Source organism: Aethalodelphis obliquidens, unplaced genomic scaffold (genome assembly GCF_003676395.1).
Source record: "Aethalodelphis obliquidens isolate GAN/ISIS:26980383/991018 unplaced genomic scaffold, ASM367639v1 scaffold8, whole genome shotgun sequence".
NCBI lineage: Eukaryota > Metazoa > Chordata > Mammalia > Artiodactyla > Delphinidae > Aethalodelphis > Aethalodelphis obliquidens.
In genome coordinates, this window is record NW_020837952.1 from 4460012 (window position 1) to 4480752 (window position 20741).

Below are 20741 nucleotides of genomic sequence, written 5' to 3' on the forward strand. Positions count from 1 at the left end.
CACACACACACACACACACACACACACACACACACACACACACACACTATTCCACTCCCTATTGATATTCTGCTCTACAGACACACACACACACACCCCTTTCTGAAGTTCCCTCTCAGTATTGGATACCATTTTATGCAGGTGGAGGGTGGGAGTACAAGAGGAATCTGTTGATTGAGGCCCCAGAACTGGGAATTTGCGGAGCACAGGCTCTGGACGCGCAAGCTTACCGGCCATGGCTCATGGGCTCAGCTGCTCCGCGGCATGTGGGATCTTCCCGGACCAGGGCACGAACCCGTGTCCCCTGCATCGGCAGGCGGACTCTCAACCACTGCGCCACCAGGGAAGCCCTCCCCTCTGTTTTTACCTGGTGTTTACCTTTAATACTTGAGAGTATCTGTGTTCCATTTCCTGTACCGTTTATTTTAGTCATAAGATTAAGCGGGAACTCTAGGGATAAGTCCTCGTGTCCTTGAGGGGGTGTCTCCATAAACCTCCACCGTTCAGTCTGGAGAGGTGATGTGTCTGATGTCCTAGGCTATACCACACAGGCAGAGTGGAGTTACGGTTGACAGCGTGGTGTGGGTTACAACTGAGGCCACTTTTAATGCACAGGCAGCGGGAATTTTCCAAACAGCTAGGGACAGACTGTTCATTGTTGCAAGGCAGGAAAGAGGTTAGAACAGTGGCAGAGAATCCTTAAGGTCACAAGGGGGTGGGAGCACAGAAAGCCACGGAAACCTCAGTCGACAGTTTTGGGGACTTGGAGCCAAGAGGAAGTGTGGGGCGGGAGGTGTAAGGAGATGGAAGCACAGTGACACAGGTGGCTTTCCTGGGCCAACTGCAGCAGCAGCTGCTCTTGTAGTTTATTGCTGGTGCGTTGACTTCTGAAGTCGAGCAATAAGTGGCTTGGTGTGCTGTGATCCCTGTGGGTAGGGAGGAAAAGCTCTGGCCCAGGCTACCTGTACCTACAGCCTACAAGGCAGCGCTTGCATACTGCAGCTCCACCGCAGGCAGCAGCCTCAGTCACATCCTCCAAAGCCTTCATTTCAAGCCACTCCCCTCACTGTGTAATACTGAGGTCTTGGTAAATGATGATGGAAAAAAGGGTGAAGCTAGGAAAGGCTGACCGGAAAGAGGTTCATGTTGGTTGTGCACAGAAAAGGCAGGGAGGAAAACTCCCTGTACTATGGCCCAACAGGGTACTCAAGTTCAAGGGAAAGGTAGGCACCGGTATGGCCCCCATCCTCAGTCATAAGAATGTGTGGACTCTTTCAGAAGCCCAGCCGTGGAAACGGGTCCCAGGATGGGTCAGCCCTGTCAACCTACGTAAATCTTGAGCCATCAGAGGCTGCAGGTTTGGCATCAACTTCAGTCTGGTCAGGTCCCTCGTGTATTCCAATCCACACGGCCTAGTTTCTTCTAAACAAAGTCAAACACTAGGCTCTGGATCCCAAGGCAGGGTCCCAGTTAGTGCTGAGGGCGTCACCTCGAGCGCTAAGTGAGCTCACAGCATCTGGTTTCTCAGGAAGTGGGAGAGCTACATACACATCTGCTCCTGGGAAGCATTATTTCTCAAATAAAACCTTGTTTCTCAGCAACAATTTGTAGCCCCCAGGGCCACAAGTGTGGAGGGAAGACGTGCCTTCCCTCACCCCCCAGCCTCAGCAGAAAGAAAGAGTTTGGAAGAGGCGAGCTGTGCAGCTCCCCGCCCAGCTGCAGCAACCTCCCAGCTGGACAATATATCCTCTGTCCTCAGCTAGGAGATCTTGCCTCTGGAGACAGCTCTTCCCCTTCCCCCACTCTTCCTGGTTCCCAGAGCCCAAACCCTCCCCTGAAGTTCCCCTGACCTCTTCCAGCCAGACCAGCCTACTCCCTCAATGCTCTCCTATAGTCCCCCACCCCCAGGATCTGAGCACACTCAGTCACAGGCATGGGATCACCCCAGACCAGGGAAGAGGGGGTTCAGCCTTCCGTGCCAGGATGGGCTGCCCCCTGCATAGTTAAGGTAAGAAACCCTGCATGAAGGGTCAGAGGGTGTTGCTCAACTTGTTTCACCTTCACTAACATGATCCTGCTTTTCTCCTCCCTTTCCCCTTCCTTTCTAAAGTCCCCTCTGCTCTGAGCTGGTAGTCAGGATGACTGGCTGGCCCTATGTGCCACGTGCCACCCATTATAATTTCACCCCCTCCAAGCTACCTTCTATATTTTCTCACTCTCAACCTTCCTCATCAGCTTCCCCCCTTCAGCCGCCTTCCGCCGTCCCCACATTGAGAGCAGGAATCAAGTCTGGGCTGGAAGTTCCGCTACCCATCTTACGACCCTCCCCCAATTCCTTGGAACCTCAGAAGTGCCTCTTAGCGAGAATTCCCTGGCGGTCCAGTGGTTAGGAGTCGGGGCTTTCACTGCTGAGGGGCCGGGTTTGAAAAAAAAAATTTCCTCTTAGGGGCAGCAATACCAGCATGAGTGTGAGGCTCTGGCCCTCCCATCATTCTGGGATCCAGTCAAGTACGTTTTCTCTGGGTCCCAGTCTCTCCTTTGGTACCTCTAAAACCTACCCTTTGGCGTGCATCCCAGGGCCCAGCCAAAGACCCTAATGAACTCTGGAAAGAGCAAGATTTTAAAAGAGGTAGACTTAGGCTCCAAAGAACGGAGTGAATTTTCCTATCTTGGCTATCTCGATTACATAATCAAATCTTACCAAAATACACAGAACGACCTTCAGCCCTGCCCCTTCGCCAGTAGCCTCTGATCCCCGTGGTTCTCCTCTCTCCTCTGGCCTTCTCCAGACTCTGGCCTCTCACCTTCTCCCAGTGCCTCCCTACCTCTTCCCTCCCCCGCTCCGTTGGCCCCCAGCCCTTCCTCCAGATCCCAGTGACTCCTGCCGCTCTAATCTCTGCCTATTGGACACCAACTCTGTCAAGAGCAGTAAGATCAAGGCTCCCCGGTCCCAGCCACACCTACCCCTCCCAAATGCCAGTCTCTGGGGGACCTGCATTGTCACCATCCGCAGCTTCCCAGCCTCTTCCCTGCCGCCAGATTAGCATCAGGTGCCCCACTCCCTCGTAATCAGAACCAGACTTCTCAGCCTTTGCCAAAGGCTAGATGAGCACAGAAAAGACCCAGCTGAGAGAGGAGACAGGGAGGGATAGAAGGCCTTAGCGCGGGCGATACTGGCTGCCTTGAGCAGGTATTGGGCATTGAGGTCTGGGCACCGGCTCCTCAGAATCCGCCTGCCCCCCTCCCCCACCAGTTTTCATCATGGAAAATCCAGTGGGGAGGGTGAGGGAGAAAGTGTCAGGAAGTGCTCACTGCTAAAGAACACTGGGGAACCTGGGAATGGGAATAGATCGATTGAGCTTCTAGAAAGACATCCTTTCCCTCTACCTTCCCCTCCAGGGTGGCACAACTCAAACCAGCCCCACAGCCCATTAACTCAGCTCCAGGAAGTTCCTATCCAGTACCAGATCCAGACACTGCAAAAGAAGTGAATGAGATTAGACCACAGAATAAATTTCCATGTCCACTGGAAAGCCTGGAACTTGAGTTAAATGAGAGGAAGACTTTAATAGAATTATCCTAGGGAACAGGAATGACAGTCCAGGTCCAAAGCAGGGCGATGTTTGGGCCGACTGGAGCAGCTTAGGCGTGGGGTTGGGAGGTTGAACTTGACCTGAAGGTCCTCAGCTGTGAGTCCTTTGGGGCAGACTAGGTGGCATTCGAGAAGTCTCCGGTGGCAGAGGACCAGAGGAGTGCGTCCAGCGACTTGGGACATAAGTGATACCAGATGCCTTCGTTTGAAGCCCCGGTGGGTAGGTGGCGCTAGCCCCACTAGGCTAGGCCGCAGGTGGCCCCTGATTTCGGGGTCAGGCCCACTCCCAAACGCACTCCCGTGGAGGGGCCGAACTGAGAGAGGCCGAGGCAGTCCTCTGCACCCTTGTTTCTAGTGCCTTCTGGACCTGTGTCCACCTTTTCTTCTGCGTCTGTTTGGCTCGTAAGTTTTTTTGCCTGTGTCCCTCTGGGTCAGTCTCTTCCGGACTCTTTGAGATTTTCCTGTCCCTGTGTTCTCCGCGTCCACCTCTCCCAAAATCTCTCCCCGCATTTCTGTCTCTTCCGATCTCCAAGGGTCTCTGCCAGTCCCCGCATGCCTCCTTCCCAGCTCCTGGGCGCGTGGGTTCGCCAGAGAAGGTGGGGAGGAGAAAAGGAAGAAGGAGAAGGACGAGGGGCGGGGAGCGGGCGGCACGTGGGGATTGGAGCCCGGGAAGGAGGGAGAGAGGGAGGGAGAGGAGCCCGCGGGAGGGAGGAGAGGGCGGCGCAGGGAGCGGCAGGGGCGAGCGCAGCGCGCCCGCCCCGTCTCCTCCGCCTCCTCCGCGTCCGCTCGGCGCGGGCCCGGACGAGATGGGCTGGCCCGGGGGCTCCCCCTGCTGCTGCCCCGCCCCGCCGCGCCCCCGCCCCGCCGGGCGTCCCCCGCAGGTGAGTGGCCGCGCTGCGCCGGGCGGGAGGGCGGCGGCCTGTGCGTCACGGCCCGGCGGGCAGTGCCGGGGGCGGTCGCCAGGGGGCGCGGGGCCACCGGGTGGGGCGAGGGGGCGCGGGGAGCGGGGCGGGCGCGCTGGGCCAGGGGTCGGGAGCCGCGGGGCCGGGGACGGCAGCGGGCGGGGCCCGGAGGACGAAAAGGTGACCAGGGGGCGGGGCCGGCCCGCGGTCACTCCCCGGCCCGGCCGTCTCGCCTTCGCCCGTCCCGGGCGCACACGCCGCCGCTCCGTCCCGCCACGCACGCGCTCGCGCCGCCCCTGCAGGCCCGGGACCTGGGCGGGAACTGGCCGGGGAGAGTGCGAGTCAGGGTTTTGCTATTTTACTTCACATCTGGGGAAACCGGGGCAGATTCGGCTTCCACCGTCAATTCTCCAGGTCACCCTGGGCACACTCGCACACTCCGCCTTCCCTCCTTGTCTCCTTCCCTGGGCCTCACCCCTCCTCGCGGCTGGGCTCCCAGCCGCTCATCCAACCACAGCTATTTCCAGGAAGGGGGAGTGTTGGGTGGAGGGGGTTCTCCAAACAAACCCAGGGCTTGGGAAGTAAGAGGAGGCCAGGCTGGGGGACAGACTGACGGGCTCTGGAAAGCTCCAGGCAGGAGGAGGGTGAGGGTCCCAGGGGTCTGGCCTGGCCTTCCCAGGCCTGCCCCAGCAAGCTGCTTTTCCTCTCAGCACTGCCTGAAGGCTCAGCGCTCTCCCATCCCATCTCACTTCAGAGGTGCTCCACAGGGTGGGGAGGGACTCAAAGCCATGCTTCCCTGGCCACCCAACATGGGGGCTAGTGAGCCACCCACGAGGACAGGAGTGAGGGTCAGAGAAGGTCTGGGGACCTGTTGCCAGGTGAGGGGACTTTCAGCCTCGGGAGGCAGCAGGAGTAGAGAGAAGCCTGCTGGAGGGGTCCTGGCCAGGGTAACTGTAATAGGAGGGGAGAAGGGCCATCCCACCACTACCACAGCACCTCTCCTGATCCCAGCAGGGCTGGGGACTGCACCAGGCCAGGCCCGGTTGCCCACACTGGCCAGGGGCCTGGAATGTCCTGGGACCCAGCCAGGGCTGGTGGGGTGGGAGTGTGTTGCAGAGCCAGTGCCCCTCTCCAGTTACAGGCTAGGCCTCCCTCTGGCTAAGGTACCCTGGGGGCAGACTTCCTGACCTGGAAGGAGAATTAGAGCTTCAAGGGAGAAGCCTCAGGGTAAACCCAGTCCAGGCAGTCCAAGGAAGTGTCCTGATTGGGCTCATCCCGGCAGCAGCGGCAGGGTTAGACCAACCCAGATGGGCTCGAGGGAGGGAGAGGGAACGTTAAGGAGGACCTGGTGGGAGAAGCCAGAGCTGGGGGAGCTTCCAGAGCCCTGGGACATTCAGTAATACGCTGCAAATGGGGGCGGGACACGCACGTTTGCACATTCTTTCAAGCCACTGGACTGTTCCACTGGACTGCTCTGGGGAGCTGCTGTCCAAGGCTTGGGGCTGAGGACCCCCAGGCTATTAACCCCTTATACTTTCGGAAGATTACTCCCCCCCATCCTTTCCAAGGCCCCAATCCACCTCCTTCCCTTAACTTCCGGGACAGGAAGCTGGCCGCATTCCCAGGAGGGAGGCAGGAGGCCCGCGGAGGGGCGTGGAGTATGTGTTGGGAGGGGGGCCTCCTGTCCGGTTCTCGGGCCCTGGGACAGCTGCTGAGGAAGGAGAGCGGAGCTGGGAGAGCCATGAAGGTAGCGTTCAGGCTCGGGAGGGGGGCGGGTGGGGGTGGGCCCAGACCTAGAGCTTGGGGTGGCAAGGCTCAAAAGAGCTAGAGACCTGAGAGAAACAAGCCAGAGAATAGGTGAGTGGGGTACTGTGTCAGGAGCAGAGCAGCTGGGGAGCTCTCAGGAGAAGGGCCCCAAATGCCTCGGGCTGGGGCAGGAGAATGGCTCGCTCCTGTGCGCAGAGCGGACTCTGGCTGGAATTTGACCTTCCAGTGTAGATGGTGGGGGCAGGGGGCCAGTGCACGTTCTCCTTTTCCTATTTCTTCACAACTGGTAAAACTGAGGCAGGAAGCTGGCCCTCAGTCCCATTCTCCCTAACCCTCAGGATGCACTGCAGTCCTGAGCTGGCTGGGGTGGCAATTCCCAGCTCCCACTCCCCCCACCAGAAGTCCCCAGAGAGCCTGAGAGTTCAGGCCGGGAGGCTGGCCTGGCTGGGACGCGGTGTTCCCCGCTGGCCCTTGAGCCCTGCCCTGAGACCTAAATTCCCACCCCGCCCCTGCCCCGCCCCACTGGGGGCTGGATCTCAGGATCCCACAGATCCCTGGATAGGGCAGATCCCTGGGCATGGGGCAGCTCCAGAGCAGGGTGGGCTGGGGGCAAAAGATCCTGGGCTGACACTCCCCGCAGGGTAGATCCTGGGAATCTGATCTCCTGGCCTCCCCCACTTCCTACCCCCCCCACCCGCCCCCACTTCCTGGAGCAGCGACCTGCCCCCTTCCCGCCTGCACTCCCCTCCACTTCCAGGGCTGGGCTTCTCCTCACACCAGCCAGACAGCCTACTCTCCACCCAGGGGAAGTGGCTGCCTCCGCCAGGCCGCTTCCAGGAAGCCCCGGGCCAGGCCCCAGCATTGTTCGGGCCCCACGGCCGGCACCCCAGGCAGCCGGACACCATGAAGTCCAGCGGCCCAGTGGAGAGGCTGCTCAGAGCCCTGGGGAGGAGGGACAGCAGCCGGGCCACCAACAGGGTAGGAGGGCCCATTGGCTGGACAGAGGAGGGGCAGGGGCGGAGGTGTGGGCAGTGGGGGAGGGGGCCAGGACTCAGGCCAGACCCCCTTCCCAGTTTCGGCTTCCTCAGCCTTCTCCCCTTATCCCGCATCCCCTCGCATCCCCTCGTTACGCTATCGCTCTGGAGTGGCCAGTCTGGCTGTGGCGTGAGCAGCAGACGTTAGGGTTAGAGCAAAACCTGGTGTCCCTTTCAGCTCCCCTGACACATTCCCTGCCCTAGCCCAGGCCAGCCCTGCACCCAGGAAGGTATACATCATCGTAGGACCTTCCTGGGTACTATTCTGGAACCCCAGAGAGGACGTCCCTAAGCTGAGAAGTTTGAGGGAGATGGGATGGGGGTGGCGAAGGAAGGGAGGGAGGGAGGGAGGCAGCCAGGTCTCAGGAGTGCTTTAGACAAGGGGGGGAGTTGATTGGCTTTCCACTGCTATCACCTGTGTGTGCCATTAATGCCAAAATGCACCCAGGTTTCCTAGTGGGTCTGGCAGAGTTGGTCCAGCCCAGAAGAGTTCAAGTTGGGTTTAATCCAGAAGCTTCAGGGACAGCCAAGAGACCAGAGGTGCTGCCTGCATCCCCAGGCTGAGGGGCCTGGAGGCCCCTTCACTGCCTTTCCCCACATTTTCTCAGCCTCACCCCAAAAGAAGCATCTCAGGGCAACATGAGACAATACAATGGGGGAGGGAGGCAGGAACTTGAACGCCAGAGAAGGAGAAAAATAGGTAGAAGAGAGAAGAGGCAAGGAAGCAAATGGTCCCCAGAGGATGGGAGGGATGGGACAAGGTAGGCCTGGGCCATAGGGGGCATCCCAGCCTCCCGGCTCACTGCACTCTGGGTGGGGAGGGGCCCAGGAGCATCTGCTCCACCCTCTCCCCCTCCAACGCTGGAATCCCACTTGAACCTCCTCAAGTGACGGGGCACTTACTACATCCCGGGCACTTACTACATCCCGGAGCAGTAAGGCAGCGAAATATTTCCAAGTCATGCCTCCATCTGCCTCTCCCTCTGAGCATTACCGCCCCCTCCTTACACAACTGCTGCCTGCCGCCTGGGTGCACAATGAGTAAACATGTTGTTCTGACACTAGGGGGAGGAGGGCGTGTCAGCCACCTGGAGGACTGGGACATCGGGACCAGGGGAGCAGGCCTGGCTGAGGCCCTCCTGCCGGGTCAGTCTGGGTGCTGTGTGACTGACACCGTACATTCATGTCTGAGCCCCTCCCTGCTCACTCTACCGAAGCCTCCAGCTGGGGAGGGCAAGATGGGAGGAGAAACAGGTTGTCTTCATAGCAGAGTCAAGGAGCACCATCCCCCCACACCAGGACGGAAGCTCTAGGGCTTGGGTGGCAGTGACCGCAAGGGTATCACACACCAGGGCCACGTGAGGGGCCTAAGTGATCCCTTGGGGAGGAGCTGACCCAGCTAGGGTGACGCAAGGGGCCAGGTTCTATGCACTGTCTAGGACAAGCCCTACAACTGCCCGGAAACAGCTGTGGCCAAGTGCATTCTACAAGTTTGGGGGCTTTATTGGGATGGAAGAGAGAAACTGTGCAGTGCTCGGGCCCCGGCCTGGTCCTGGAGATGGGCCCGTGGGAACTGACACCTCTGTCTGTCTGTCCCTCCACCTAGCCTAGGAAAGCTGAGCCACATAGCTTCCGGGAGAAGGTTTTCCGGAAGAAACCACCGGTCTGTGCAGTGTGTAAGGTGACCATCGATGGGACAGGCGTCTCATGCCGAGGTGAGGCGCCCTGCCCTATGCTGTGACTCTGCGAGCATCACCCAGCACCACTGGGTTGCACAACCCCAGCAGGCAGACCGCAGAACAGAACCCGTACTGCGCGTGCTGCCCCTGGGCTGGGCCACGTGGGAGCCAAGAGGAACTGCGTCCCCTCCAAACAGCCCTTGCTCCCCCAGCACCCCAGGAGACCCAGTACTCTAAATCACCTTCCCACGTCACCTGAGACTGGAGGCTTTCCTCCCTTGCTTCCTCTTCACCCGCACCCACCCTAGAACGTTACCCCTGGCTCCCTCCCTCCCTGGCCTGGGCAGTAGGGCACCACTGCCATGCGCTTCCCTTGAACTCTGCCCCTGCTCCCCCACTCCAGCCAGCTCAGTACAGCCGGAGTCCTGGAAGTCCCAAGGTCTAGTTCCAGGGCCTGGGGAGATGGGAGAGGGCCACCCCTTCCACTGCCCCAGTGGGCCCCTGCTAACCCCTCTCCTCCCCTCCATCCCCTCTAGTCTGCAAAGTTGCGACACACAGAAAATGTGAAGCAAAGGTGGGTACCTGCTGTGGGGAGGGGGACTGGGGTCCCTTCCTCCTCTGAAACAGGCTTCTCCGACCACACTGGCATCAACCCTCCACCCTTCTCATCATTGGGGAACCCCTGCTGGGTGGGAGAGGGTACTGTACTGGGCCCTTTAAGAACCATCCTACTCCACCCCCTGGAGGGCTGGCCCAGGCAGCGCAGACAGCGACAGCGCAGCGTTTGTCTTGGTGCGGTGCCCAGCCTGCAGCTGGCGAGTGGATGGGGGGTGGGGAAGAGGAGGAGAGCGAGGAGGAGGAAGGGTGGGGTGGGTGGGTGTCAGAGCAGGATTTCGGAGACTGGCAGCCGGATGGGCTGTGCCTTCCTTCTGGGGAAGGGTCCTCAGGATGCCTGAGTGGGTCTTGTCCTGGGCCCTGGAAAGGCTGGGCAGAAGGTGCAAGGTGTAGATAGCACCCACTGTCCACTGGGAACCTGAGACAGCTGCATCTCTGGGGAGGTGCCCTGGTCCTCCTCCTGCAGTGTGAGGGGTCCTAGGGCCTTGGAGCTGGCTTTGGGGAGCTGTGTGCCCAGGGGCGGGGTCTCCCAGTGAAAGAGGCCAGTGTCCATCCCTAGCCATGGCCTGCCTGCATGGCTCTATATATAACTCCTGCCCTGCAGCTGGATGAATGGGGGTCTGTGTGGGCAGGGGGCTGGAAGCCAAGAGTAACAAGTGGGGGGCCCAGGGGTGGGGGACCGAGAGGCCAGAGGGGAGGCTCCCTTAAATAGAAGAACCTCAGTTGCAGCCTGCGCCCATCTGCTGACAGCCCCTCCAACTTCTCGCTGAAGCTGAGGGGTGGCCCCATCCTTAAGCCTGGGAAAGCCCATTTCACCAGCAGCTCAGCTCCTCACTCCCGTCTCCTTCCAGGTGACTTCGTCCTGTCAGGCCTTGCCTCCCACGGAGCTGGTAAGTATGCTCTGGGATGGGGTGACCGAGGCAAGGAACCTGGCTGCGGCGGTGTCCAGAGGTCTGGTGGCCACAGAGAGGGCCCCCAGGAGGTTACCTTGAATGGACTAATGTGGATAGTGGTCAATCCTGAGGCAGTGGGAAAAAATTTGAGCCCTCTGCTATCGTCCTCTTGGGCCTGCTGGGGGCTAGGACTCCGCCCCCCCCCCCCCAGTACATTCCTCACAGGGACGCCGTCTGGTCCTCGCCCCTTCCCTAACCACTCCCTTTTCCTCCCCCATCTCCCTCTAGCGGAGAAACACGGCCCCTGTGAGGCGCATAGAGCACCTGGTAAGGTGATGCTGGAGGAGGGGGGCGGAAGCAGGTAGCTCTGGGACTAAGGACCTAGGTTTCTTCTGAGGCAAAAGTTCATGGAACTCTGGAGTGGGGAGCCTAGAGTGAGGGGCACAAAAGACGTGTGCAAAGTCTCATCTCATCCACCAGGGATCCACCAAGTCTCTGAACTACTCAAAGCAACGCAGCACTCTGCCCAGGTAAGTGAGGGCGCGGGGTGTGGTCCCATAGGAGCCCCTTCCGCTGGCCTCACACCTCAGCCCAGGGCAGGGCCCCCCAACAAAGCTCTCCAGGCCAGCGCCGCCCCCCAGCTGGTCCCACCCACTCTCAGGACCCAGGAGACCTCACCTGTAGTCAGCCAAACACCCTTCCTCCACACCAGCCTCCGGTGCCCGCCCCACCCCCACTCTCCGCCCTGTTCCTAACACAGGCTTCGCCTCCTCCCCAGGAGCTTCAGCCTGGATCCTCTCATGGAGCGCCGCTGGGACTTGGACCTCACCTACGTGACGGAGCGGATCCTGGCCGCCGCCTTCCCCGCGCGGCCCGACGAACAGCGACACCGGGGACACCTGCGCGAGCTGGCTCACGTGCTGCAATCCAAGCACCGCGACAAGTACCTGGTGAGGGGCGGGACCTGCCTCAGTCAGCCAACGAGAGGGCTGGGAGGTCCAGGCCCCTCCCTGACGTCACGCCGCGGAGGCGGAGCCCCGAGTGGGCGGGGCCCGGGCGCAAACCTGGACCGCCGACTGGGCTGTACGAGCTAGGTTGGGCCTTAGCGACCCCGTCATTTTGGAGAAAGACCGTTCCTTAGGGTCACAGCGGGTGATACCACCTCCAAGCATCATCGCGCCTCGCTGCCTGGGGTCACTTCGCCTAATGCCCCCACTTTACTTGCAGCTCTTCAACCTTTCAGAGAAAAGACATGACCTGACCCGCCTAAACCCCAAGGTAGGAGGGGATTAAAGCCATCACCCCCTGCCTCCTCGGTATTAATAGTAGCAATTGCTATCTACTTCACTCTGAAGCACTTTCCCATATGACACGCCACTTGGGACACTCCAAAGCATGGTGCATCAGGTATCAACCCATTGTCCAGGTGAGGGAAGTGTTGAAGCTGCCATGGACACAGACAACAGGCCCCTGACCTTGTCTCCAGGCCCCTACAGCCTGTCCCTCTTCCACCCCCACCCACCTCTTCTTTGGTGGCCACCAGCCCCAGTCCCACTCCTGCACCCCTCAGGTCCAGGACTTTGGCTGGCCTGAGCTGCACGCGCCCCCGCTGGACAAGCTGTGCTCCATCTGCAAAGCCATGGAGACGTGGCTCAGTGCTGACCCGCAGCATGTGGTCGTACTGTACTGCAAGGTGAGCTGGGAGCGCGAGTTCGCAGGGCTGGGGTGCCCTCAGCCAGGAGCCCCAGCAAGCCCTGGATCCCTGTCTCTTTGTCCTTAGGGGAGCAAGGGCAAGCTCGGGGTCATCGTCTCTGCCTACATGCACTACAGCAAGATCTCTGCAGGGTAAGGCTCCCCAGCCCCGAGCGCCCCCTTCCCCAGTGACCCTTCCTCCAGCTGGCCCTTGACGAGCCCATCTCCTCTGAAGCCCACCTCAGTGTTCAGAAGAGCCATTTACTATAAACTTGACCTTTCCACCTCCTTCTTCTCACTTGTACTTCACCACAGTTTTCCTAGGGCTGCTGTAACACAGTGCCACAAACTAAGTGGCTTAAAACAACAGAAACCTGTTGTCTCAGTTCTGGGGGCTATAAGTCTAAAATCTGAGGTGTCAGCAGGGCCACACTCCCACTGAGACTCTGGGTAGAGACCTTCCTGGCCTCTTCCTAGCTCCTGGTGCTGCCAACAGTCCTTGGTGTTCCCTGGCTTGCAGATGCACCACTCCGATCTCTGCCTTTGTTGTCACATGGTCTTCTTCCTGTGTCTGTGTGTCTGTGTCTCTTCTTCTCTTCTTCTAAGGACACCAATCATATTGGATTAAGGGCTCATCCTACTCCAGTATAACATCATAACTAATTACATCTGCAACGACCCTATTTCCAAATAAGGTCACATTCTGAGGTACATATCTTTTGCGGGGACACGATTCAACCCATAACATGGTCTTATTGTCCCATTTTACAGAGGAAGAAACTAAAACTCAGGGAACAATTGCCCGAGGTCCAACAACTAGTAAAGTGACTGGGGTTTCTAGTTCTCTTCACCACCACTCTGGGCCTCCTCTAGACTTGGGGGAAATCGCACCTCTCTTCCCTCCCCTGGGGCTTAGGGATGGGAGACCAGGTTGGAGACCAGCCCCTAAGACCCCACACTGGTCCCACTCTCCCCAGGGCGGACCAGGCGCTGGCTACCCTTACCATGCGGAAGTTCTGTGAGGACAAGGTGGCCTCGGAGCTGCAGCCCTCCCAGCGCCGGTGAGCAGCCTAGGTGGGGACGGGCCAGAGGAGCAGTTCCCTCCGTGGCTACGAAGGCCGAGGTTCTCTCATTCATGCCGCACACCTTCATGGAGCGCCTCCTGTGTGCTTGGGATTGTGCCAAATGCTGAGAACGCAGAACAAGCACAGGGTCCCTGCTCTCACGGGGCTTATTTACATGCTAGTGGGGTAGACGGCAATAAACCTGTGAATAAGGAGACAAGGTCGTTTTGGATGATGACAGGTGCTGTCTATACAAAAATAAAGCTGAGTCTCGTGGTGAACAGAGACTCACAGGACAGTCAGGGCCCACCGCTATATAACGTGAGGCAGAGATCTGGGGGAAGAGCATTCTAGACAGAGGGAACAGCAAGAACAAAACCTCAGAGACAGCAAGAAGGATGGAGGTTAGATGCAAGGAATAAATCTCTGTTGAGCTGGAAGATGGGAGGGAAGCGCCAAGGAGAAGGTGGCTGGGGCAGCGTTCGTGGTTGAGATGACACCAGGGGATCTCCAGAGGAAGGGGCTTACGTCCTCCTTGACATCCCCCCACCAGGTATATCAGCTACTTCAGTGGTCTGCTGTCCGGCTCCATCAGAATGAACAGCAGCCCTCTCTTCCTGCACTATGTGCTCGTGCCCATGCTGCCAGCCTTTGAACCTGGCACGGGTGAGTCTGCTTGGAATGTACTCCGGGGAGCGGGCTGTCGCCCACCCCCTCCACTCAGCACCCCTCACGTGCCTTCTCCTTCCTGCCCCTCCAGGTTTCCAGCCCTTCCTCAAGATCTACCAGTCCATGCAGCTTGTCTACACGTCTGGAATCTAGTGAGGGCTCTGTTCCCGGGCCCCTGCTTCCCTGCTCCCTGTTTCTCCAGCCTCCCCAGATAGCTGGGCCTCCAGCCACTGCACCCACAAACTAATAGCATCACAGAATCCGTTTTGTAGGTGGGGAGGCTGATGCTTACAGGGCTCTCACTAAGGCAGTGTTCAGTCTCCAGTCTCCCAACTGCCTCCTGACTCTTCACAGCCACCCGTGTACCCGAGTGCCCCTGATTCACCTTTGCCCTCTCTCTTCCCCAGTCATGTCGCAGGCCCTGGTCCCCAGCAGCTTTGCATCAGCCTGGAGCCGGCTCTCCTCCTCAAAGGCGATGTCATGGTGAGGGGGCCTTAGCGACAGGGAGAGTCCTGGGTGTGGGGTGAGGGGCGGTGGTATGAGCCGCCAGCTGCACAGTCTCTGGTGAGCCATCAATTTGAGGCCGATGGGAGGGCAAAGAGGGCATCCTCCTGATGGGGAGGTCACCCTGGGGTTCAGGCAAGGCAGAGCCGTGGCCAGATAGTCCCCAGGGTGGAAGCACTGAGGAGACGTGAGTGGACACGAGGGCCTGAATGCCGGTCTCCCTCCCCTCACCCAGGTGACGTGCTATCACAGGGGTAGCCGGGGGACTGACCGGACCCTCGTGTTCCGAGTCCAGTTCCACACGTGTACCATCCATGGACCACGGCTCACCTTCCCCAAGGACCAGCTGGACGAGGCCTGGGCCGGTGAGTTGGAGACAAGTGGCTTGGGGGCTGGAGCCCAGGTGAGGGCGGGCGGGCGGGCGCCTGGTTCCTCACTGCCCACTCCCCGCAGACGAGAGGTTCCCCTTCCAAGCCTCGGTGGAGTTCGTCTTCTCCTCCAGCCCAGAGAAGATCAAAGGTGAGAGCCAGGCCTGGCCCCGGCTGGGGGCGGAGGGGAGTCGTCCCTCCCTGCACCTCACCCCCGGGTGCCCTTCCGTAGGCAGCACCCCACGGAACGAGCCCTCGGTCTCTGTTGACTACAACACGGCAGAGCCTGCCGTGCGCTGGGACTCTTACGAGAACTTCAACCTGCACCACGAGGACAGTGTGGATGGTGTGTGGGGCGCAGGGCGGCAGGAGGTGGAGTTTGGGGGGGCACACTCTTCCCTCCCCAGGCAGACACCCCTCCCAGGAGACACCCCCTGAGCTGGAGTCTCCTGCGCTGTCCCCTGTTAACACACTCTCTCTCTCTCTCTCTCTCTCTCTCTCTCTCTCTCTCTCACCCCCTTTTGCCTGCTTGCCCTCCCTCCCGGACCTCTCCCCACCCAGACTCCGTCACCCATACCCGGGGGCCCCTGGATGGCAGTCCTTACGCCCAGGTGCAGCGGGCCCCCCGCCAGACCCCGCCGGCGCCCTCTCCGGAGCCGCCCCCGCCCCCGCTGCTCTCTGTCAGCAGCGATTCTGGCCATTCGTCCACGCTGACCGCCGAGCCCGCCGCCGAGTCCCCTGGCCGGCCACCCCCGACAGCTGCCGAGCGGCGGGAGCTGGAGCGCCTCCTGGGGGGCTGTGGCGTGGCCGCCGGGGGCCGGGGAGCTGGGCGTGAGACGGCCATCCTCGATGATGAAGAGCAGCCCCCGGCGGGCGGAGGCCCCCGCCTTGGAATGTATTCGGGACACAGGCCTGGCCTCAGCCGCCACTGCTCCTGCCGCCAGGGCTACCGGGAACCCTGCGGGGTCCCCAATGGGGGCTACTACCGGCCAGAGGGGACCCTGGAGAGGAGGCGGCTGGCCTACGGGGCCTACGAGGGGCCCCCACAGGGCTATGCTGAGGCCTCCGTGGAGAAGAGGCGCCTCTGCCGATCGCTGTCCGAGGGGCCGTACCCCTACCCGCCTGAGCTGGGGAAACCGGCCAACGGGGACTTTGGCTACCGCGCCCCAGGCTACCGGGAGGTGGTGATCCTGGAGGACCCTGGGCTGCCTGCCCTGTGCTCATGCCCCGCCTGTGAGGAGAAGCTAGCGCTGCCCACGGCAGCCCTCTATGGGCTGCGCCTGGAGAGGGAGGCTGGAGAGGGGTGGGCGGATGAGGCTGGCAAGGCCCTCCTGCACCCGGTGCGGCCTGGGCACCCGCTGCCCCTGCTGGTGCCTTCCTGTGGGCACCACCATGCCCCAGTGCCCGGCTACAGCTGCCTGAAGCCGCCCAAGGCAGGCGAGGAAGGGCATGAGGGCTGCTCCTACGCCATGTGCCCCGAAGGCAGGTATGGGCATCCAGGGTACCCTGCCCTGGTGACATACGGCTATGGAGGAGCGGTTCCCAGTTACTGCCCAGCGTATGGCCGGGCGCCTCACAGCTGCGGGTCTCCAGGCGAGGGCAGAAGGTATCCCAGCTCTGGTGCCCACTCCCCCCGGGCTGGCTCCATTTCCCCCGGTAGCCCACCCTACCCCCAATCCAGGAACCTCAGCTACGAGATCCCTGCAGAGGAGGGAGGGGACAGGTATCCGCCGCCGGGGCACCTGGCCCCAGCAGGACCCTTGGCATCTGCAGGTGAGGGCACTGGGATGGGGAGTGCCCAGGGCAGAGGAGGGCTCTGGAAGATGGTGGGGGAAGGCACAGAGTGAGAAAGAGCTAAGCCAGACAGAAGGGGCTCTTCCTGGCTCACAGCCCCTCCTCTCACCTTCCCTGCAGAGTCGCCGGAGCCGGTGTCCTGGAGGGAGAGCCCCAGCGGGCACAGCACCCTGCCTCGGTCTCCCCGAGATGCCCAGTGCAGTGCCTCTTCTGAGCTGTCCGGTCCCTCCACGCCCCTGCACACCAGCAGCCCAGTCCAGGGCAAGGAGAGGTACCCAGAGGGGCTGGGCAGCTCAGGCGCCTCTTGGTCCGGGCAGACCCTGAAGCCTGGGGTGGGGGCAGCTCTCACGGGGTTCTGGGGCTCTACTAACCACCTGCCCTCCCACCCCGCAGCGCCCGACGGCAGGACACTAGGTCCCCCACCTTGGCGCCCACTCAGAGACTGAGTCCCGGAGAGGCCTTGCCACCTGCTTCCCAGGGAGGGGCTGAAAGAGCTCCAGAGCTGCCAGCAAGAAGTGGGCCTGAGCCTCCGGCCCCTGGTCCCTTCTCCCCAGCCTCCCTGCCCAGCTCACCCAACGACTGGCCTCAGGAGAGGAGCCCGGGGGGCCGTTCGGACAGCACCAGTCCAAGGGGCCCTGTACCCACCACCCTGCCCGGCCTCCGCCACGCCCCCTGGCAGGGCCTTCGAGACTCCCCAGACAGCCCAGACGGGTCCCCCCTCACCCCTGTGCCTACTCAGATGCCCTGGCTTGTGGCGAGCCCAGAGCTGCCACGGAGCTCACCCGTACCTGCCTTCCCTCTGGCTGCATCTTATGACATCAGTGGCCCTACCCAGCCCCCACTTCCCGAGAAGCGCCACCTGCTGGGGCCTGGGCAACAGCCGGGACCCTGGGGCCCAGAGCAGGCATCGCCACCAGCCAGAGGCACGAGTCACCATGTCACCTTTGCACCTCTGCTCCCGGATAATGCCCCCCAACCCCCAGGTATAAAGGCCTTCAGGTGGCTGGGGCCACCTCGGGAGAACCCTTTTTCCCAGGGAGGGGCATGGCGTGGGGACTGGGGAGCCCTGAGGCCAAGCGCAGTCCCTCCCTGTCCTAGAGCCCCCTATGCAAGAGAGCCAGAGCAACGTCAAGTTTGTCCAGGATACGTCCAAGTTCTGGTATAAGCCACACCTGTCCCGTGACCAAGGTGAGAAGCCAGCCTGCGCCCACCCCCCGTCCAGGGCTCTGGCTCGGCTTTGGAGCCCATCCTTCCAGTCGGTGCCTCTTCCCCGTCTCAGCGGGCCTCCTCTGGGCCGAGCCTTTCTCTAGCTGGTGATTCTGGGCTTCAGGCTCAAGGAGGTCTAACACTGTCAGCGCTCTGTGCGCTGACTCCCCAGCGGCGTCCCGGGTGCTGCCGCCGCAGCTGTTAGGGCCAGAGGCCTGGGGAACTTGGGCAGCGGAGCAGAGGGGCTCCTTGGGGCTCAGTCGGCCGCTGAGAAGACTTCTCCCAACCTCCTGCAGCCATTGCCCTGCTGAAGGACAAGGACCCTGGGGCCTTCTTGATCAGGGACAGTCATTCATTCCAAGGAGCCTATGGGCTGGCTCTCAAGGTGGCTACGCCCCCACCCAGCGCCCAGCCCTGGAAAGGTACAGAATGGTCAACCGTGAGGGAAACGGGGAGTGGGGTGTGGGGAGGTACCAGAGGCCAGACAAGGCAGGGTGGGCCATGTCGCTTCTTAGTGGGGAGAGGGAGCAGGTGTCCTCTCCTGCTCGGGAAAGAATTCCAGCAGGCGAGAAGCAGAACCTGGAATCTGACGAAGCCTTCCTCTCCCCTCCCCTCCCCTCCGCTCAGGGGACCCCTTGGAACAGCTGGTCCGCCATTTTCTCATTGAGACTGGGCCCAAAGGGGTGAAGATCAAGGGGTGCCCCAGCGAGCCCTACTTTGGTGAGAAGCAGGGGCTGGGAAGGCTGCACTGGGCTGGTCCAGGGAGGCCAAGAGGCGTCAGGAGGGAGGAGGTAGACCGCGGGTATCTCCGGGTGCCTCGAGACCCCACTCGCCTCTCCCCTGCAGGCAGCCTGTCGGCCCTGGTCTCCCAGCACTCCATCTCCCCGCTGTCCCTGCCCTGCTGCCTGCGCATTCCCAGCAAAGGTGGGTGTCAGGTCATCTGTCCTCCCACCTCTCCCCACCCACTGCAGGCAAAGGCAGAATCCCTAGGCCCTGGCTTCCCGCCTGCCTGCCTGCCTTCCCTCGGGGACGGCAGAGGTTGCTCTCCATCTCCCAGCACTGCCACTCCCCACTGGCCCCCGTTTCCCGCAGATCCTCTGGAGGAGGCCCCAGAGGCCCCAGCGCCCGCCAACATGAGCACAGCGGCAGACCTCCTGCGCCAGGGCGCCGGTACGGGCCTCTCCCTCCTTTCCTCCCCCTGGGCACCAAGGGGGCCGTTGCTGATACATGGGGCACTGAAAGGCCTTGAGGTGGGTGGGTGGGCCCTGGCGGATGCGTCTAACCCCTGAGGGCAGGGGGAGCCCTGCATCTGTAGGCACAGTGGGAGAGGGAGTCCTTGGTCTAGGCTCTGTGGGGAGGGGGCTTGTTAGGACGCAGATTCTCAGGCCTCTTTCCAGCACCTCTGACTGTGGATCTGGGGGAGGCACAGAATCTGCCTTTTTAACAGGTTACCTGTGTGACATGCATCCCGAGCGCACTGGCTGGGGAAAGTGCGAGAGCCGGTGGGGTGGGGGGATCGAGGGGAGATAGACCTGGGGGCAGGCAGAGCCGCTGCTCCCTCCAACCCCCCGCCCCCCCAGCCTGCAGTGTGCTCTACCTGACCTCAGTGGAGACGGAGTCGCTGACAGGCCCCCAAGCGGTGGCGCGGGCCAGCTCCGCAGCTCTGAGCTGCAGCCCCCGCCCCACGCCAGCCATTGTCCACTTCAAGGTCTCAGCCCAGGGCATCACGCTGACGGACAACCAGAGGAAGTGAGTGTGCGTGCCAAGCCCCCCCCGGGGGGGGGTGCAGGCCCTGGGGCCCCGATTTCCGGGTGACTTTCCCCACCCTCCTCCTCACAGGCTCTTCTTTCGCCGCCATTATCCAGTGAACAGCATCACCTTCGCCAGCACTGACCCTCAGGACCGGAGGTGACCCTCTCCCTCCCAGCCCTTTTGCCCCACAGTCCCCAGCTCAGCTCTTCCGTTGGTAGCTATTCCCCGGGTGCATCCCTTCACAGTTCTTCTCCTTCTGCAGATGGACCAAGCCGGACGGGACCACCTCCAAGTAAGCCTCCCTGGGAGTGCAGTCGCCCCTCCCTGGCATGGCATGGCATGGCACTGGCGTGGCACTGGCGTGGCATCGAGGCACCTCCTTCCCCCCCCAACCCTGGCGTGGCAGTCCCTGTGGAAGGGATGCTAAGCCCTCCCCATCCTGCCTTTGTACCCCCAGGATCTTTGGTTTCGTGGCCAAGAAGCCGGGAAGCCCCTGGGAGAATGTGTGTCACCTCTTTGCAGAGCTTGACCCAGATCAGCCTGCAGGCGCCATTGTCACCTTCATCACCAAAGTTCTACTGGGCCAGAGAAAATGAAGGAAGGCCACAAGCTCCGAGCCCACATCGACACTGCGCCCCTCTCAGCACCCCACAGCCCTCACTTCCCCTGGCCTGGACCCAGGAGACCCGGGATCCAGCCCCTCCCCTAGGAATGGGGAGCGGACACCGGCCTGGGACACTGCTCTCCTTCCCCGCCCCCAGCCTGCTAAGCAAAGTGGACGGGCCCATGAGATGACCTTGCATGTGAGCAGATGGCAGAGATGGGTGTGTGAAGGGTGAGAAGGCATCAGCAGTGGAGCCTGGAGGAGATGGGGATGGCCCTGCCTGCGCGAGAACATCAGCGCTGGCGGAGACAGGCCCTGCTAGCTCCACCCAGCTGCAGGTCCCAGCATGGCAGGGAGAGGGGAGAGTGTGGGGAGCAAGGCACTCCCTCCTCTGCCTCCCCTCTGAGCAGAGAGATCAGAGTGGGATCACATGAAAAGGGGGCTAAAAAAGAGTCTATTTTTGTCTAATAATAAAGAGTTTCTATAACGTTTAGTCGGAGTTGGAGTCATGCCTTGTTTCCAGGAAGGTCAAAGCCTCAGGTCTCCCAGGGGCACAACTGTGCTTCTTGGGGCATCCCAGGCCCAAGCCAGGCCTGTGGGACACAC

The 20741-nt window shown here is 61.2% G+C and overlaps 1 protein-coding gene across 8 annotated transcripts; it reads left to right on the forward strand.

Moving 5' to 3' along the window:
- Nucleotides 1–1026: 1026 nt before the first annotated feature.
- Nucleotides 1027–20628, forward strand: TNS2 (tensin 2). Of its 8 annotated transcripts, none has more exons than XM_027106396.1 (29): nucleotides 1027–2008; nucleotides 8902–9010; nucleotides 9511–9548; nucleotides 10441–10479; nucleotides 10771–10809; nucleotides 10963–11012; nucleotides 11243–11432; nucleotides 11710–11760; nucleotides 12053–12175; nucleotides 12263–12327; nucleotides 13152–13235; nucleotides 13792–13904; nucleotides 13999–14059; nucleotides 14315–14390; nucleotides 14647–14776; nucleotides 14865–14930; nucleotides 15012–15125; nucleotides 15341–16552; nucleotides 16694–16844; nucleotides 16967–17556; nucleotides 17672–17761; nucleotides 18076–18201; nucleotides 18407–18499; nucleotides 18626–18703; nucleotides 18872–18949; nucleotides 19360–19528; nucleotides 19619–19687; nucleotides 19794–19823; nucleotides 19989–20628. In XM_027106396.1, exons 1-29 carry the CDS (start codon nucleotides 1934–1936, stop codon nucleotides 20125–20127), a joined length of 4248 nt encoding a protein of 1415 aa, XP_026962197.1. In that variant the 5' UTR covers nucleotides 1027–1933; the 3' UTR covers nucleotides 20128–20628. The 8 variants fall into 8 exon arrangements, 7 of the variants coding, with proteins under 7 accessions (XP_026962197.1, XP_026962196.1, XP_026962198.1 ...); XM_027106395.1 differs by lacking the exon at nucleotides 1027–2008 and adding an exon at nucleotides 4256–4473; XM_027106397.1 differs by lacking the exon at nucleotides 1027–2008 and adding an exon at nucleotides 6867–7239 and having other exon boundaries at nucleotides 11261–11432.
- Nucleotides 20629–20741: the final 113 nt, after the last annotated feature.

Coding starts and splice junctions, on each gene's coding strand:
- TNS2 (XM_027106396.1), top strand. CDS start 1,934: ATGGGATCACCCCAGACCAGGGAAGAGGGGGTTCAGCCTTCCGTGCCA. Junction 14,060..14,314: donor GTCTACACGTCTGGAATCTA/GTGAGGGCTCTG, acceptor TCTCTTCCCCAG/TCATGTCGCAGGCCCTGGTC. Junction 18,950..19,359: donor CCTCCTGCGCCAGGGCGCCG/GTACGGGCCTCT, acceptor CCGCCCCCCCAG/CCTGCAGTGTGCTCTACCTG.